Source organism: Salvelinus namaycush, chromosome 1, assembly GCF_016432855.1.
Source record: "Salvelinus namaycush isolate Seneca chromosome 1, SaNama_1.0, whole genome shotgun sequence".
In the NCBI taxonomy this organism is placed as follows: Eukaryota; Metazoa; Chordata; class Actinopteri; order Salmoniformes; family Salmonidae; genus Salvelinus; species Salvelinus namaycush.
Genome location: NC_052307.1, coordinates 83,981,354 through 83,999,253, shown reverse-complemented (window position 1 = coordinate 83,999,253; position 17,900 = coordinate 83,981,354). Strand labels below are relative to the sequence as shown.

Sequence of the window (17,900 nt, the reverse complement as noted above, 5' to 3'; positions counted from 1 at the left end):
ACAACGGGATGGCAACATTCAGGGGAGAAATGTTTTGGTATAGCTTTGCTCTATAACGAGACGAAAGCATCGAGTCCATTCACAATTTGTCACTCGTTTCAATCCCGTCTGAGTCCCGACTTTGAGGATGGCATCAAAGTGACAGAATCTTCCTGGCGTCTGCATCTCCAATTGGATAAGTCTCTGCAGCAGGGCCACGTAAGGCTATCAACGTAGTGTTCACTGTGATATCATCTCACACAGACGGAGACAGTCAGTCAGACAGAGGCTGACAATAATGCTGTAGCATTGACAGCCAAGAGAGCTGTTAAAGGCTCAATGCCAACAGCAGGCCTTTAAGGTCTCCTAACTCAGGCCTTCTCAGGGCCCACTAGAAAAACCCTGCTCTCTCTAGCAACAAGGTCCCAAAATGAGTAGCCAGGTCAGATAACAGCTAAGGGAGGGGTTGGGGGGCATGGAATTCTATACCTCTAGTGGGGGTCGGGGGGCAAGTAGGATTTTCCCCTCGGCCCGGGAGTTGGGTTGCTATGTCAAGCGCGATGACGGCATGGTTTGCGAGAGGGCAGCCTTGTCAACACGACCAACACCCCCGCTGGTAAGCTGCCATTCCTTTCAGTGGGGCGGCACTTAATGTGGCCGGTGGCTTGTTTGATCACAGGGCCTTATTGTAAACACATAAATTAATTGCAACTCAACAGGCTGCTACTGTTGCCCTATCAGGGGCGACTGTTTCCCTATCAGGGGCGATGCCAAACAAAGCCAGCGTTCTCAAACAACCATACAGCCTACAATGGCACAATTTAGTCACTGTAAACAGATCAAATATATTTCAAACATGTTTCAATATCACTGCAGCTGCTGTCTGGCGAGTAAAGCCAACAAAATGTTATTCCTCAAAGAACTGAGAAGTATTGGTAACATTATGGACATACAAAAGTATGTGGACACCTGCTCAACAAACATCTCATTCCAAAATCATGGGCATTAATATGGCGTTTTGCTGATACATTAGCCTCCACTCTTCTGGGAAGGCTTTCCACTAGATGTTGGAACATTGCTGTGGGCATTGGTTCCATTCAGCCACAAGAGCATTAGTGAGGTCGAGCACAGATTTTGGGCGATTAGGCCTGACTCGCAGTCAGCGTTCCAATTCATCCCAAAAGTGTTCGATGGGGTTGAGGTCAGGGCTCTGTGCAGGCCAGTCAAGTTACTCCACATCGATCGACTAAACATTTCTGTATGGACCTTGCTTGTACACAGGGGCATTGTCATGCTGAAACCTCCCAAACTGTTGTCACAAAGTTGGAAGGACAGAATTATCTAGAATGTCATTGTATGCTGTAGCGTTAAGATTTCCCTTCACTGGAACTAATGGGTCTTGCCCAAACCCTGAAAAACAACCCCAGACCATTATTTCTCCTCCACCAAACATTACAGTTGACACTGTGCATTCAGGCAGGTAGCGTTCTCTTGGCATCCGCCAAACCTAGATTCGTCCGTTGGACTGGCAGATGGTGAAGCGTGATTCATCACTCCAGAGAACGTATTTCCACTGCTCCAGAGTCCAATGGAGGCGAGCTTTACACCACTCCAGCTGACGCTTGGCATTGCGCATGGTGATCTTAGGCTTGTGCGGCTGCTCGGCCATGGAAACCCATTTCATGAAGTTCCCGAAAAACAGTTATTGTGCTGACATTGCTTCCAGAGGCAGCTTGGAACTTGGTAGGGAGTGTTGCAACCCGAGGACAGGTGTTTTTTTAGGCGCTGTGTGCTTCAGCACTCGACAATCCTTCTGTGAGCTTGTGTTGCTTACCACTTAGCAGCTGAGCCGTTGTTGCTCTTAGATGTTCCCACTTCACAATAACAGCACTTACAGTTGACCAGGGCAGCTATAGCAGAGCTGTAGCAGAAACTAACTTGTTGGAAAGGTGGCATCCTACGACGGTACCACGATGAAATTCACGGAGCTCTTCAAATACGGGAAATTCTATTGCCAATGTTAGTCTATGGAGATTGCATGACTATGCACTCTATTTTATACACCTGTCAGCAACGGGTGTGGCCGAAATAGCTGAATCCACTCATTTGAAAGTGTGTCCACATACTTTTGGTCATGTAGCGTATCTTAATGAATCTTAACTTCCAATGGGGAATGTCCATTGTATATGTATTTTAGTCCAGGACTAGATTTAATCTGAAACCACCCCTGACACCTGGCAACTAAGCCTCAAAAGTACACGTTGCGGCACATTCCGTTCAGATACCCGTTTCATAATGCACAGATCACACAGGTAAGTTCATGCGAATGGAGGTCGTTGTTTTAAGTGACTGTACCTGCAATAGCTTCTGCACACAAAGCGACTGGCCATTTCTGGAAGCTAGATGAAGGGCGTTTTTACCTGCAAGAAAAAAACTCAACAAATCAGCAATACACAAAATCAATATCTTCCATAATCTACACTGAACAAAAATATGAACGCAACATGTAAAGTGTTGGTCCCATGTTTCATGAAACATCCCAGAAATGTTCCATACGCACAAAAAGCTTAGTTCTCTCAAATGATTTGCACAAATTTGGTTACATCCCTCTTAGTGAGCATTTCTCCTTTGCCAAGAGAATCCATCCACCTGACAGATGTGGCATATCAAGAAGCTGATTAAACAGCATGATCATTACACAGGTGTGCCTTGTGCTGGGGAAAATAAAAGGCCACTAACATGTGCAGTTTTGTCACACAATGCCACAGATGTCTCATGTTTTGAGGGAGTGTGTCATATTAGCATGCTGACTGCAGGAATGTCCACCAGAACGGTTGCCAGATAATTGAATGTTCATTTCTCTACCATAAACTGCTTCCAACATCGTTTTAGATAATTTGGCAGTACGTCCAACCGGCCTTACAACCGCAGACCACGTGTATGGCGTTGTGTGGGCCAGCGGTTTGCTGATGTCAACGTTGTGAACAGAGTGCCCCGGGGTGGCAGTGGGGTTATCGTATGGGCAGGTATAAACTACAGACAACGAACACAATTGCATTTTATCAATGGCAATTTGAACAGACAAAAATACAGCGATGAGATCATGAGGCCCATTTTTTTGTAAGGTATCTGTCACTAACAGATGCATATCTGTATTCCCAGTCATGTGAAATCCATAGATCTGGGCCTAATTTATTTATTTCAATTGACTGATTTCCTCATATGAACTGTAACTCAGTAAAATCAATGAAATTGTTGCAAGTTGCTTTTATATTTTTGTTCAGTATATTTGTGTTCTGGAAGAGGCTGCCTTAATCGACATCCACGTCCCATCCCTTAGAAAGATTTCACCAAAGATGGGCTTGGTGGAAATGATCATGCTATTGATTAATGCTCTCCTATGGACTGTTCTGTACCGCGCCATGCATAGGTGCTTGCAATGCCAGGGTTATGGGGGACCAGTACAGAAATGTATTCACTCACTACTGTAAGTCTCTCTGGATAAGAGCGTCTGCTAAATGACTAACATGTAAGTCTCTCTGGATAAGAGCGTCTGCTAAATGACTAACATGTAAGTCTCTCTGGATAAGAGTGTCTGCTAAATGACTAACATATAAGTCTCTCTGGATAAGAGCGTCTGCTAAATGACTAACATGTAAGTCTCTCTGGATAAGAGCGTCTGCTAAATGACTAACATGTAAGTCTCTCTGGATAAGAGCGTCTGCTAAATGACTAACATGTAAGTCTCTCTGGAAAAGAGCGTCTGCTAAATGACTAACATATAAGTCTCTCTGGATAAGAGCGTCTGCTAAATGACTAACATGTAAGTCTCTCTGGATAAGAGCGTCTGCTAAATGACTAACATGTAAGTCTCTCTGGATAAGAGCGTCTGCTAAATGACTAACATGTAAGTCTCTCTGGATAAGAGCGTCTGCTAAATGACTAACATGTAAGTCTCTCTGGATAAGAGCGTCTGCTAAATGACTAACATGTAAGTCTCTCTGGATAAGAGCGTCTGCTAAATGACTAACATGTAAGTCTCTCTGGATAAGAGCGTCTGCTAAATGACTAACATGTAAGTCTCTCTGGATAAGAGCGTCTGCTAAATGACTAACATGTAAGTCTCTCTGGATAAGAGCGTCTGCTAAATGACTAACATGTAAGTCTCTCTGGATAAGAGCGTCTGCTAAATGACTAACATGTAAGTCTCTCTGGATAAGAGCGTCTGCTAAATGACTAACATGTAAGTCTCTGGATAAGAGCGTCTGCTAAATGACTAACATGTAAGTCTCTGGATAAGAGCGTCTGCTAAATGACTAACATGTAAGTCTCTCTGGATAAGAGCGTCTGCTAAATGACTAACATGTAAGTCTCCCTGGATAAGAGCATCTGCTAAATGACTAACATGTAAGTCTCTCTGGATAAGAGCGTCTGCTAAATGACTAACATGTAAGTCTCTCTGGATAAGAGCGTCTGCTAAATGACTAACATGTAAGTCTCTGGATAAGAGCGTCTGCTAAATGACTAACATGTAAGTCTCTCTGGATAAGAGCGTCTGCTAAATGACTAACATGTAAGTCTCTCTGGATAAGAGCGTCTGCTAAATGACTAACATGTAAGTCTCTCTGGATAAGAGCGTCTGCTAAATGACTAACATGTAAGTCTCTCTGGATAAGAGCGTCTGCTAAATGACTAACATGTAAGTCTCTCTGGATAAGAGTGTCTGCTAAATGACTAACATGTAAGTCTCTCTGGATAAGAGCGTCTGCTAAATGACTAACATGTAAGTCTCTCTGGATAAGAGCGTCTGCTAAATGACTAACATGTAAATGTATAACCATGAACTTCATCAGTCTTTCTCTCACCGGTGGCATCGGTGGCTGTGAGGTCAACGCTGTGGCCCAGGATGAGATTGAGACAGTCCAGGTGGCCCCTGGTGGCGGAGAGGTGGAACCTGCGGTGAGAGATGGAGAGAGCGTGAGAAGGGAGGGAAAGCGCAGTGGGTCGGAGTACGAGCAGGTTTGGAGAGGCTTGGAGAAGGGTGAAGTGAAAGAGTGAAATATGGAGCCAGAGAAAAGAACTCTGTAAATTGATGCTGGACAACCCTATCGGCTAGATCAGCATTCTGGGGGCAGACACCTTAGACCCGTAACAACCCTGAGGCAGCAGGACTACAAGCTCTTGAAGAGCATTTTCATATTAGACACAAAATGGGATCCAACAACCCATAAGGGACTGTTAAGGCAGCAAAGCTATCAAATACCCATCATGATCATCATCGTGAAAAGGATCATATCTACACTACTGCAAACATGACTAACAATGTTCACCGTTTATTCCCTGACCCTCTCTTCTCCCGTTCACTCCCTGACCCTCTCTTCTCCCGTTTACTCCCTGACCCTCTCTTCTCCCGTTTACTCCCTGACCCTCTCTTCTCCCGTTTACTCCCTGACCCTCTCTTCTCCCGTTTACTCCCTGACCCTCTCTTCTCCCGTTTACTCCCTGACCCTCTCTTCTCCCGTTTACTCCCTGACCCTCTCTTCTCCCGTTTACTCCCTGACCCTCTCTTCTCCCGTTTACTCCCTGACCCTCTCTTCTCCCGTTTACTCCCTGACCCTCTCTTCTCCCGTTTACTCCCTGACCCTCTCTTCTCCCGTTTACTCCCTGACCCTCTCTTCTCCCGTTTACTCCCTGACCCTCTCTTCTCCCGTTTACTCACTGACCCTCTCTTCTCCCGTTTACTCACTGACCCTCTCTTCTCCCGTTTACTCCCTGACCCTCTTTTCTCCCTGACCCTCTTTTCTCCCGTTTACTCCCTGACCCTCTGTTCTCCCGTTTACTCCCTGACCCTCTGTTCTCCCGTTTACTCCCTGACCCTCTTCTCCCGTTTACTCCCTGACCCTCTTTTCTCCCGTTTACTCCCTGACCCTCTCTTCTCCCGTTTACTCCCTGACCCTCTCTTCTCCCGTTTACTCCCTGACCCTCTCTTCTCCCGTTTACTCCCTGACCCTCTCTTCTCCCGTTTACTCCCTGACCCTCTTTTCTCCCGTTTACTCCCTGACCCTCTTTTCTCCCGTTTACTCCCTGACCCTCTCTTCTCCCGTTTACTCCCTGACCCTCTTTTCTCCCTGACCCTCTTTTCTCCCTGACCCTCTTTTCTCCCTGACCCTCTTTTCTCCCGTTTACTCCCTGACCCTCTTTTCTCCCTGACCCTCTTTTCTCCCTGACCCTCTCTTCTCCCGTTTACTCCCTGACCCTCTGTTCTCCCGTTTACTCCCTGACCCTCTGTTCTCCAGTTTACTCCCTGACCCTCTGTTCTCCAGTTTACTCCCTGACCCTCTGTTCTCCAGTTTACTCCCTGACCCTCTGTTCTCCCGTTTACTCCCTGACCCTCTCTTCTCCCGTTTACTCCCTGACCCTCTCTTCTCCCGTTTACTCCCTGACCCTCTCTTCTCCCGTTTACTCCCTGACCCTCTTTTCTCCCGTTTACTCCCTGACCCTCTTTTCTCCCGTTTACTCCCTGACCCTCTTTTCTCCCGTTTACTCCCTGACCCTCTTTTCTCCCGTTTACTCCCTGACCCTCTTTTCTCCCGTTTACTCCCTGACCCTCTCTTCTCCCGTTTACTCCCTGACCCTCTCTTCTCCCGTTTACTCCCTGACCCTCTCTTCTCCCGTTTACTCCCTGACCCTCTCTTCTCCCGTTTACTCCCTGACCCTCTCTTCTCCCGTTTACTCCCTGACCCTCTCTTCTCCCGTTTACTCCCTGACCCTCTCTTCTCCCGTTTACTCCCTGACCCTCTCTTCTCCCGTTTACTCCCTGACCCTCTCTTCTCCCGTTTACTCCCTGACCCTCTCTTCTCCCGTTTACTCCCTGACCCTCTCTTCTCCCGTTTACTCCCTGACCCTCTCTTCTCCCGTTTACTCCCTGACCCTCTTCTCCCGTTTACTCCCTGACCCTCTCTTCTCCCGTTTACTCCCTGACCCTCTCTTCTCCCGTTTACTCCCTGACCCTCTCTTCTCCCGTTTACTCCCTGACCCTCTCTTCTCCCGTTTACTCCCTGACCCTCTCTTCTCCCGTTTACTCCCTGACCCTCTCTTCTCCCGTTTACTCCCTGACCCTCTCTTCTCCCGTTTACTCCCTGACCCTCTCTTCTCCCGTTTACTCCCTGACCCTCTCTTCTCCCGTTTACTCCCTGACCCTCTCTTCTCCCGTTTACTCCCTGACCCTCTCTTCTCCCGTTTACTCCCTGACCCTCTCTTCTCCCGTTTACTCCCTGACCCTCTCTTCTCCCGTTTACTCCCTGACCCTCTTCTCCCGTTTACTCCCTGACCCTCTTTTCTCCCGTTTACTCCCTGACCCTCTCTTCTCCCGTTTACTCCCTGACCCTCTCTTCTCCCGTTTACTCCCTGACCCTCATTCTCCCGTTTACTCCCTGACCCTCTCTTCTCCCGTTTACTCCCTGACCCTCTTTTCTCCCGTTTTCCCTCCCCTTTCTTTTACGGTCCTCCATCTTTGTCACTTAATTCTTCAACAAATATTCCCCTTAACATCCCTGGGTTTGTTTGAACAACATAAACCCTGGATTAGTTGGTCACTTGTTAGCCACTCTTAACACATCGACCGTGTCCCTCTTCCTGACCCACATCCGTCAGTTTCCCCAGCCATGCCCCGGCCCCACACATACTAGAAAAACATCTGTTTGTAAACCAATACGCCCCACAACTTGTTGATGCATTAACCTTGAAAGATCCTCCAAGGAGACAGGCGGTCTGACACCTCGTTTCAGGCGCTGTTATTAAAAGCTGCGTTGATGGTGCTTGAGAAACTCAGTCTGCAGCCGGAGACCTTGACCCTGTAAGCCATATGCCTGCAGCGCTGTGGATAACCGGTGACACGCCAACTAAGCACAACATTAGTCTTGTTGGACAAATGGATTCAGGAATCTGTTTGAATAACTAAACTGTTGCCATGTTACAACAATGCTATTGGGATCTAGAAGTGATGCTTTGGGAGGGCAGTGTTTTGGTCTTTGAGAATCAGAAGCTTCAGTATGTACTGCATGGCGAGAAGAGGTTTCAGTATGTGCTGCATGGCGAGAAGAGGTTTCAGTATGTGCTGCATGGCGAGAAGAGGTTTCAGTATGTGCTGCATGGCGAGAAGAGGTTTCAGTATGTGCTGCATGGCGAGAAGAGGTTTCAGTATGTGCTGCATGGCGAGAAGAGGTTTCAGTATGTGCTGCATGGCGAGAAGAGGTTTCAGTATGTGCTGCATGGCGAGAAGAGGTTTCAGTATGTGCTGCATGGCGAGAAGAGGTTTCAGTATGTGCTGCATGGCGAGAAGAGGTTTCAGTATGTGCTGCATGGCGAGAAGAGGTTTCAGTATGTGCTGCATGGCGAGAAGAGGTTTCAGTATGTGCTGCATGGCGAGAAGAGGTTTCAGTATGTGCTGCATGGCGAGAAGAGGTTTCAGTATGTGCTGCATGGCGAGAAGAGGTTTCAGTATGTGCTGCATGGCGAGAAGAGGTTTCAGTATGTGCTGCATGGCGAGAAGAGGTTTCAGTATGTGCTGCATGGCGAGAAGAGGTTTCAGTATGTGCTGCATGGCGAGAAGAGGTTTCAGTATGTGCTGCATGGCGAGAAGAGGTTTCAGTATGTGCTGCATGGCGAGAAGAGGTTTCAGTATGTGCTGCATGGCGAGAAGAGGTTTCAGTATGTGCTGCATGGCGAGAAGAGGTTTCAGTATGTGCTGCATGGCGAGAAGAGGTTTCAGTATGTGCTGCATGGCGAGAAGAGGTTTCAGTATGTGCTGCATGGCGAGAAGAGGTTTCAGTATGTGCTGCATGGCGAGAAGAGGTTTCAGTATGTACTGCATGGCGAGAAGAGGTTTCAGTATGTACTGTATGGTGGTTTTGCATTAGGTGGACGTGTGAGACGTGATACATGCCAAAAATAAAATGTAGAACTTTATACACGTTTGAACTTGCAAAAGCAGATCATAGAATGGCTGTAACACAGTTCCACATGGTCATAGCCTCTATTGCCTACTGTATACACTTTGACTTGCATGATCACTGCTTGTGTAACTGGCCTTCTAGAACTCTCCTCTGAGTGTTGCTCAAGTAAGACAGGGCTTCAATTGTTTCAATCCTCCTCACATTAAGCAGTGTGTATAATGACCTATTCAAACCCATCTGGGATTCTGGGATTGTTCAAAGTATAACTGACAGGCTGACATTTTCTGTATGTGGACTGGAGGAGGAGGGTGAAGGGGGTCAAGACGAAGATAACTGCAGACTTAAACATAATGACATGAAAGGTGCCAAGTGCCAAACCAGTCTGACGGGAGAAATGGCACGGGAAATTAAATAATAGAAACTCACAAAAGCACAGAAGAAGAAGATGTAGTTTTAATGGAGGCTCTGACCGTCAATTTGACCTGCGATGGAAATGTGACATCACAAGGTGAGAATAGCTTTTTGTTTGGATAGATATAATGACAGGTCTCACTCTCTTCCTCCTCTTCCTTCCTCACTCTCTTCCTTTTAGCTGTCCCTCTCTCTCTCTTTCACTATCCCTTTGTCCAGAGTAATTACACGGGTTTAGATTTGATCTGAGAGAAAACGGCCCGTGTGTGTGTGTGTGGGGGGGGGGGGGACATTAACTCCGTGTGAGTCACCAGGCACTGGGTCATTAACGAGAGCACAGACATGTCATTTCATCTTGGCACCAGACGGCTCCTTGAGTGTCTTTCAGCTCCGTCCGTCCAGTCTACACAGGATATGGAGGCTGTGTTTATCCCGAGACGGACAGAGTAGAGAGGATCATGTGGGCTGGTATAGGACCTGTTTCTATATCCATTCCTGCACATTTTAGTTTTAGCCCAGCTGATTTAATGAAGCCTAATCAAGGTGTTGGTGATTAGGTGACTAGTTGAAATCAGTTGTGTTAGCGCTGGGCTAGAACAAACGCACACACCATGAGACCGTTCAGGAATGGATTGAGAAACACTGCCCAATGATATATAAAACTACGGAAATCAATATCCCCAGCTCTAAGGCTAGGCTAGCTCGCTTCATCAGGGGCAGTAGTTAAGGCTAGGCTAGCCCGCTTCATCAGGGGCAGTAGTTAAGGCTAGGCTAGCCCGCTTCATCAGGGGCAGTAGTTAAGGCTAGGCTGGCTCGCTTCATCAGGGGCAGTAGTTAAGGCTAGGCTGGCCCGCTTCATCAGGGGCAGTAGTTAAGGCTAGACTAGCCCGCTTCATCAGGGGCAGTAGTTAAGGCTGGCCCGCTTCATCAGGGGCAGTAGTTAAGGCTAGGCTAGCCCGCTTCATCAGGGCCAGTAGTTAAGACTAGGCTAGCCCGCCTCATCAGGGGCAGTAGTTAAGGCTGGCCCGCTTCATCAGGGGCAGTAGTTAAGGCTAGGCTAGCCCGCATCATCAGGGGCAGTAGTTAAGGCTGGCCGGCTTCATCAGGGGCAGTAGTTAAGGCTAGGCTAGCCCGCCTCATCAGGGGCAGTAGTTAAGGCTAGGCTAGCCCGCCTCATCAGGGGCAGTAGTTAAGGCTAGGCTAGCCCGCCTCATCAGGGGCAGTAGTTAAGGCTAGCCTACATCATGAGCGTGTGCAATGTGGAGATACAGCCACACTGTTCAGCTGTGGATCTCTGCACACTTAAGTTAAGGCTAGGCTAGCCCGCCTCATCAGGGGCAGTAGTTAAGGCTAGGCTAGCCCGCCTCATCAGGGGCAGTAGTTAAGGCTAGGCTAGCCCGCCTCATCAGGGGCAGTAGTTAAGGCTAGCCTACATCATGAGCGTGTGCAATGTGGAGATACAGCCACACTGTTTGTTCAGCTGTGGATCTCTGCACACTCGTTAGAGGTGATATCATTAGATCAACACTGGGGAGCCTAATCCAGGAAACTAAATTACACATCAGGGATTATAAAAACACACTAAATTAAAGATGAGGGATTATACCCAGTAATTAAACCTCCCCATAGGGCAGAACAGGCAGACCATGATTACTGTCCATCATCGTCCTCCAGTGGGTTTGAGGTCTGTCTGGAGACAGAAGGGACCACACATGAGGATGGTATGTTGTGTGGCCCAGGTCATATATTTTGACGTTATTAGGGTTAAAAGTGTTGGGCCAGTAACCGAAAGGTTGCTGGTTCGAACCCCCGAGTTGACTAGGTGAAAGAAATCTGTCAATATGCCCTTGAGCAAGGCACTTAGCCCTAATTGCTCCTGTAAGTCGCTCCGGATAAGAGCGTCTGTTAAATTACTAAAACGTAAATGTTATGTATGGCCCAGGTTATACATGAGGATGTTATGTATGGCCCAGGTTATATATTAGGATGTTATGTATGGCCCAGGTTATACATGAGGATGTTATGTATGGCCCAGGTTATACATGAGGATGTTATGTATGGCCCAGGTTATATATTAGGATGTTATGTATGGCCCAGGTTATATACACTGCTCAAAAAAATAAAGGGAACACTTAAACAACACAATGTAACTCCAAGTCAATCACACTTCTGTGAAATCAAACTGTCCACTTAGGAAGCAACACTGATTGACAATAAATTTCACATGCTGTTGTGCAAATGGAATAGACAAAAGGTGGAAATTATAGGCAATTAGCAAGACACCCCCAAAAAAGGAGTGATTCTGCAGGTGGTGACCACAGACCACTTCTCATTTCCTATGCTTCCTGGCTGATGTTTTGGTCACTTTTGAATGCTGGCGGTGCTCTCACTCTAGTGGTAGCATGAGACGGAGTCTACAACCCACACAAGTGGCTCAGGTAGTGCAGTTCATCCAGGATGGCACATCAATGCGAGCTGTGGCAAAAAGGTTTGCTGTGTCTGTCAGCGTAGTGTCCAGAGCATGGAGGCGCTACCAGGAGACAGGCCAGTACATCAGGAGACGTGGAGGAGGCCGTAGGAGGGCAACAACCCAGCAGCAGGACCGCTACCTCCGCCTTTGTGCAAGGAGGTGCACTGCCAGAGCCCTGCAAAATGACCTCCAGCAGGCCACAAATGTGCATGTGTCTGCTCAAACGGTCAGAAACAGACTCCATGAGGGTGGTATGAGGGCCCGACGTCCACAGGTGGGGGTTGTGCTCACAGCCCAGCACCGTGCAGGACGTTTGGCATATGCCAGAGAACACCAAGATTGGCAAATTCGCCACTGGCGCCCTGTGCTCTTCACAGATGAAAGCAGGTTCACACTGAGCACATGAGCACATGTGACAGACGTGACAGAGTCTGGAGACGCCGTGGAGAACGTTCTGCTGCCTGCAACATCCTCCAGCATGACCGGTTTGGCGATGGGTCAGTCATGGTGTGGGGTGGCATTTCTTTGTGGGGCCGCACAGCCCTCCATGTGCTCGCCAGAGGTAGCCTGACTGCCAATAGGTACCGAGATGAGATCCTCAGACCCCTTGTGAGACCATATGCTGACACATGCACATTTGTGGCCTGCTGGAGGTCATTTTGCAGGGCTCTGGCAGTGCACCTCCTTGCACAAAGGCGGAGGTAGCGGTCCTGCTGCTGGGTTGTTGCCCTCCTACGGCCTCCTCCACGTCTCCTGATGTACTGGCCTGTCTCCTGGTAGCGCCTCCATGCTCTGGACACTACGCTGACAGACACAGCAAACCTTTTTGCCACAGCTCGCATTGATGTGCCATCCTGGATGAACTGCACTACCTGAGCCACTTGTGTGGGTTGTAGACTCCGTCTCATGCTACCACTAGAGTGAGAGCACCGCCAGCATTCAAAAGTGACCAAAACATCAGCCAGGAAGCATAGGAAATGAGAAGTGGTCTGTGGTCACCACCTGCAGAATCACTCCTTTTTTGGGGGTGTCTTGCTAATTGCCTATAATTTCCACCTTTTGTCTATTCCATTTGCACAACAGCATGTGAAATTTATTGTCAATCAGTGTTGCTTCCTAAGTGGACAGTTTGATTTCACAGAAGTGTGATTGACTTGGAGTTACATTGTGTTGTTTAAGTGTTCCCTTTATTTTTTTGAGCAGTGTATTAGGATGTTATGTATGGCCCAGGTTTTATATTAGGATGTTATGTATGGCCCAGGTTATATATTAGGATGTTATGTATGGCCCAGGTTATACATGAGGATGTTATGTATGGCCCAGGTTATACATTAGGATGTTATGTATGGCCCAGGTTATATATTAGGATGTTATGTATGGCCCAGGTTATATATTAGGATGTTATGTATGGCCCAGGTTATATATTAGGATGTTATGTATGGCCCAGGTTATACATTAGAACTAAGGCTAAGCTGAATCAACAGATGGTTGAGACCCATGAGCTGGGGTTCCTTATGCTCCAGTTTATGTGATGGACGCAGTTTGACACAGAACTGGTTCTGTCCTCGCCATGGTCGTCTTTAAGCCAACAACATTGAAGGTGACCAGTGAGCATCGTGTGTCAGGACAGTGCTTAGTACAACAAGCTCCAGTTCCTCGCTGTAATGCAGGGTGGCGTCTTCCACGACAGCCAGACGCACTTGATTTAGCCCTGAGAAATTCCAGCACCTTATTATGAGACAAGCCCTTCTCTCCTTGGTGTGTCCGTGTGTACGTGCGCAAGTGAACGTGTGTGCGCGCGAGTGAGTGTGCACAAGTGTGTCACAGACACTGGTGTGGGAGAATTTCGTACACTACTGAAAATACTCAGCCCCACAGCTCCTGGAATCTCCTGTTCTCTCCATCGAGGTTGCAACAAAGCCGGGGCTCAAAATGAACCTGAAGCATGGATCAGAGATAGGCGACTACTTCACATAGCTGGAATTAAGCCGAGGGGGACTAGCTACCTAAAACACCAGCGTTGGAACCTGGTTACATTTACGTCAGGCAGGAAAACAAGTCTGACTTAACAGCTTTTATATAGACCTTCCAGTGGTGGATGGGTGACATTCTTAGAGGACACATAACCGATCCAATATTGCCGGTGGTGAGCCATCCAAAAAGAACTATCCTAAAAAAGGCCCCAGCGTTTTAAATCCTAAAATACTGGCCAAACCCTGAGTTCATCCACCCACCATTCTAGATCAAATACTAGTTTACTCTGACAACCTGACCCTTGAATTACAGCATGTTCCCCAACTGTCATTTTATATCATAAACATCAACTGTGGCTCAAATCTGTTTGCTCTGAGCCACTTCCTGGCCAGAGTGACAGCCGCTCCAGGCCAGTAAGATCAAGCAGTGTGTGACATACAGTTTACCACAGAGTTCTCTGAACTCTCTACTGGCACAGTCGACTGGATGTGTGTGTATCTAGCTATACAGAGGGGAGACTTGGTGTTGAATGTGGCTTCACAAGCCTCCCCAACATGGGGACTGGCATGGAGGACAACTGACATCTATGATCTCAGAATAGGGTGGGAGAGGGGTGAGAAGGGAGACGTGAAAGGGGGGAGCGAAGAGAGGAGTGTGGGGAGAGGGGAGTGGAGAGCGAAGGGAGAGGAGAGCGGAGACAGGGGAGCGGAGAGAGGGGAGAGGAGAGCGGAGACAGGGGAGCGGAGAGAGGGGAGAGGAGAGCGGAGACAGGGGAGCGGAGAGAGGGGAGAGGAGAGCGGAGACAGGGGAGCGGTCAGCATCTGACCATATGCTGAATAACATTATCTAGTACTACAACAGTTCTCAGCTCTGTTTTCAACTGTTAGAAGTTAATAATTGAACCAGACAAGTATGTTGGCATTCCTAGCAGTTTGAAGGAGACTAGTATTTGTAATTTGTAAGTCGCTCTGGATAAGAGCGTCTGCTAAATGACTTAAATGTAATGTAAATGTAGTACTATTTACTATGCTTGGAATGAGAGACAGTTTGCATTGCCAGACATTTCGTGCTATTGGTTGAGATAAATGATTGTGTGGGATAGTGTAGTGCTTACTGGTCCATATTTTCCTGTGGGAGTGGGACGGTGTGTATCTGTAGGGTTCTGTATACACGTATAAGCATGTGTTCATGCCTGGATGCAGTGTTTGTGTGAGCACACGTTACTCACGCGGATCGTCCCTCCATGTCCAGCTTAGTGGGGATGATGCCCTTCTTGCTGAGCACGGCCGCCACCTTGTCCACCTCGCCCCGTTCCACCGCCTTCATCAGCCGGTCGTCATACTTGTTCCAGTCTGTGTTCTGGGAGAGAGGGCACAACGTCAACACAGATACCTCGCCTTCACAACATACGGGTCAGGGAAACGCATTCTCACCACAGTCATCACTTTGTTATCATCCAAGGAGTCTGGACAGATCAACATTTCAAACATAACTTTTAGAATTCTCAGAGGGACTATAGACTGGATTGAGGTTAGCCTCAATGATTTATGCCAAGATTGTGCGGTTCCAATCTGAAGCAAAGCATTTCTGAGAGTGCCTGGACACAGAGCATGGGGACCGCTAGTTCTTCTGCAAGAAAGGACCCCTCTTGGACAGAACACAGGCACTGGAGTAGAGGGATCCAAGAAAACAGAAAGCTGTGGCTAAAGCCTGCATAGAGAACGAGAAAGGACAGTTCTCTGCCTGTTCCTGGATACAACAACACGTAAACACACGTCACAAAGGAATTTGTAAAAAAACAAACCCACCAAACTGAATCGGGACGCTCTGTCTGTCCGCTCACTCAACTCACACTGGCTGGCAGAGATATATATATATATTCCACATAGATAGGCCTATTTTGCATGCAATTTGTCTCCCTCCAACATTAAGTGTCAACATGTACCTAATACATATCAGTATTATCAGAATGCAAGTTCAAAACTAAAAACGTAAAGAATGGAACTTGATAACGAGTTAAAACAGGCCACTGTGCCTCTGGGTTGATGAAGGAATTCTCCTGGGGAATGCAGGGCAGATTCACAGAGTTCCTTCAGGTTAGTGAGAGAAGAAGAAGCTGTAAGTCACAGCTCAATCCTTCCTGCTGTTTCAACCCCATGCCTACTCAGTATTCAGGAACCACAGTGGCTAGGTCCTAACCCAACCCCAGTAGCTAGGTCCTAACCCAACCCCAGTAGCTAGGTCCTAACCCAACCCCAGTAGCTAGGTCCTAACCCAACCCCAGTAGCTAGGTCCTAACCCAACCCCAGTAGCTAGGTCCTAACCCAACCCCAGTAGCTAGGTCCTAACCCAACCCCAGTAGCTAGGTCCTAACCCAACCCCAGTAGCTAGGTCCTAACCCAACCCCAGTAGCTAGGTCCTAACCCAACCCCAGTAGCTAGGTCCTAACCCAACCCCAGTAGCTAGGTCCTAACCCAACCCCAGTGGCTAGGTCCTAACCCAACCCCAGTAGCTAGGTCCTAACCCAACCCCAGTAGCTAGGTCCCAATGGCCTCAGGATACTTTTAACAAGTGTCATTAGAAATGGCCTTACTCTCTAAAAGAACAAGCAGAATACCTACAAAGTACATGGAGGTGCATTTCAGCCAGCGACTCATGTTGAGAGAGGGGGACTGGTCCTTGCAGAGTGCCGCTGCGAACGCCGCCACTGTTCCGGTAGAACGACAAACAAAAACAAAAGTTTTCCCCTTCTGGGAAGTGCTGTTCAGGCACTCTGCCAGCCAGTGTGAGTTGAGTGAGCGGACAGACAGAGCGTCCCTTTGGTGGGTCGTCTTTCAGAGCGCTCCAGCGACGTCGCCTGCTGTTGCTGCCTGAACCTCTCGGTCTCGAAGCGTTACGGAGAAGTTCCTAAAAAAATAACAAAATGGCACTCCCAGGCTCTGTCTGTGAGTTCATCACCACACTGTGCACAGCACAGGGTAGGAGAAGAAATAGAAAAAGGAGGAGGTGGGGATGGAGGAGCAGTGGGACCAGCCCTGCCAGCCCTGGGACCAGCCCCGGCCAGCTACTGCAGCTCCTCCTCTGGGGAACAGCCTCTCGGCTACAGCCTGGCTCTCTTTATCTCTCTTTTACTACTCTCTACTTTCCTTCACTTTGTATTCTGCTTCTCTCTCTTAGATGTTCTTCTTGTCTCCTCTCCAGTCTCCTCTCCCCTCTTGTCCAGTCTCCTCTCCCCTCCTGTCCAGTCTCCTCTCCCCTCCTGTCCAGTCTCCTCTCCCCTCCTGTCCAGTCTCCTCTCCCCTCCTGTCCAGTCTCCTCTCCCCTCCTGTCCAGTCTCCTCTCCCCTCCTGTCCAGTCTCCTCTCCCCTCCTGTCCAGTCTCCTCTCCCCTCCTGTCCAGTCTCCTCTCCAGTCCAGTCTCCTCTCCAGTCCAGTCTCCTCTCCAGTCCAGTCTCCTCTCCAGTCCAGTCTCCTCTCCAGTCCAGTCTCCTCTCCAGTCCAGTCCAGTCTCGTCTCCCCTCCAGTCTCCTCTCCTTTTCTATACAGTCTTCTCTTAGCAGACTGTCAGCTAGTTTTTGTGCAGTAGGAGTTCCTCTCTTGGTCTCTCTTTCAGTCTGGGGTGTACAGCGTCTTCTACTCAGCCAAATGGCAAGGTCGGCCAGCCCCCAAGGTGTAAATATGGGAGTGCTCTCTCGCTCTCGCTCTCAGGTTCTAAAAGTATCCCCGGCTCCTGTGGTAAACAGCGGCTAGTGCAGACAGCACCAGCAGACAGGTTACCTCTTTATTTGTTACCCTCCAACCTTTCTCCAATGACTGATAGGAAGACAGGGGCTAAGAATACATTGAGCATGCCTGCTCTGAGAGTATTAGTGTCGGTGTCCTGTCCATCCTACACAGCAACACCCCGACTGAAACAAGGCCAGCCAAGGAGGAGCCTTGCTGTTAGCATCCCCACCGTTATCCCACATCCCACAATATTAACCTATGATGTGGAGAAGGGGATTATTGTTGCACATTGGAGCAGGCCCTGGCACGGACCCTTGAGGTGCCCCGACGTTCAGGGACCTTGTTAAAACAGTCTATATACTCAGTCTGTATGTGTGTCTGTGTCTG

At 48.3% G+C, this 17,900-nt stretch overlaps 1 protein-coding gene across 1 annotated transcript in view; it reads right to left on the bottom strand.

Moving 5' to 3' along the window:
• Window positions 1–17,900, bottom strand: part of LOC120053415 (uveal autoantigen with coiled-coil domains and ankyrin repeats-like) — a 58,744-nt gene that overhangs the window by 5,245 nt on the left and 35,599 nt on the right. Inside the window, exons 2-4 of the mRNA XM_039000541.1 lie at window positions 15,017–15,147; window positions 4,845–4,933; window positions 2,335–2,399 (exon numbers count right to left, since the gene is read on the bottom strand). Coding sequence (XP_038856469.1) covers window positions 2,335–2,399; window positions 4,845–4,933; window positions 15,017–15,147 — 285 coding nt within the window. The remainder of the gene's footprint in view (window positions 1–2,334; window positions 2,400–4,844; window positions 4,934–15,016; window positions 15,148–17,900) is intronic.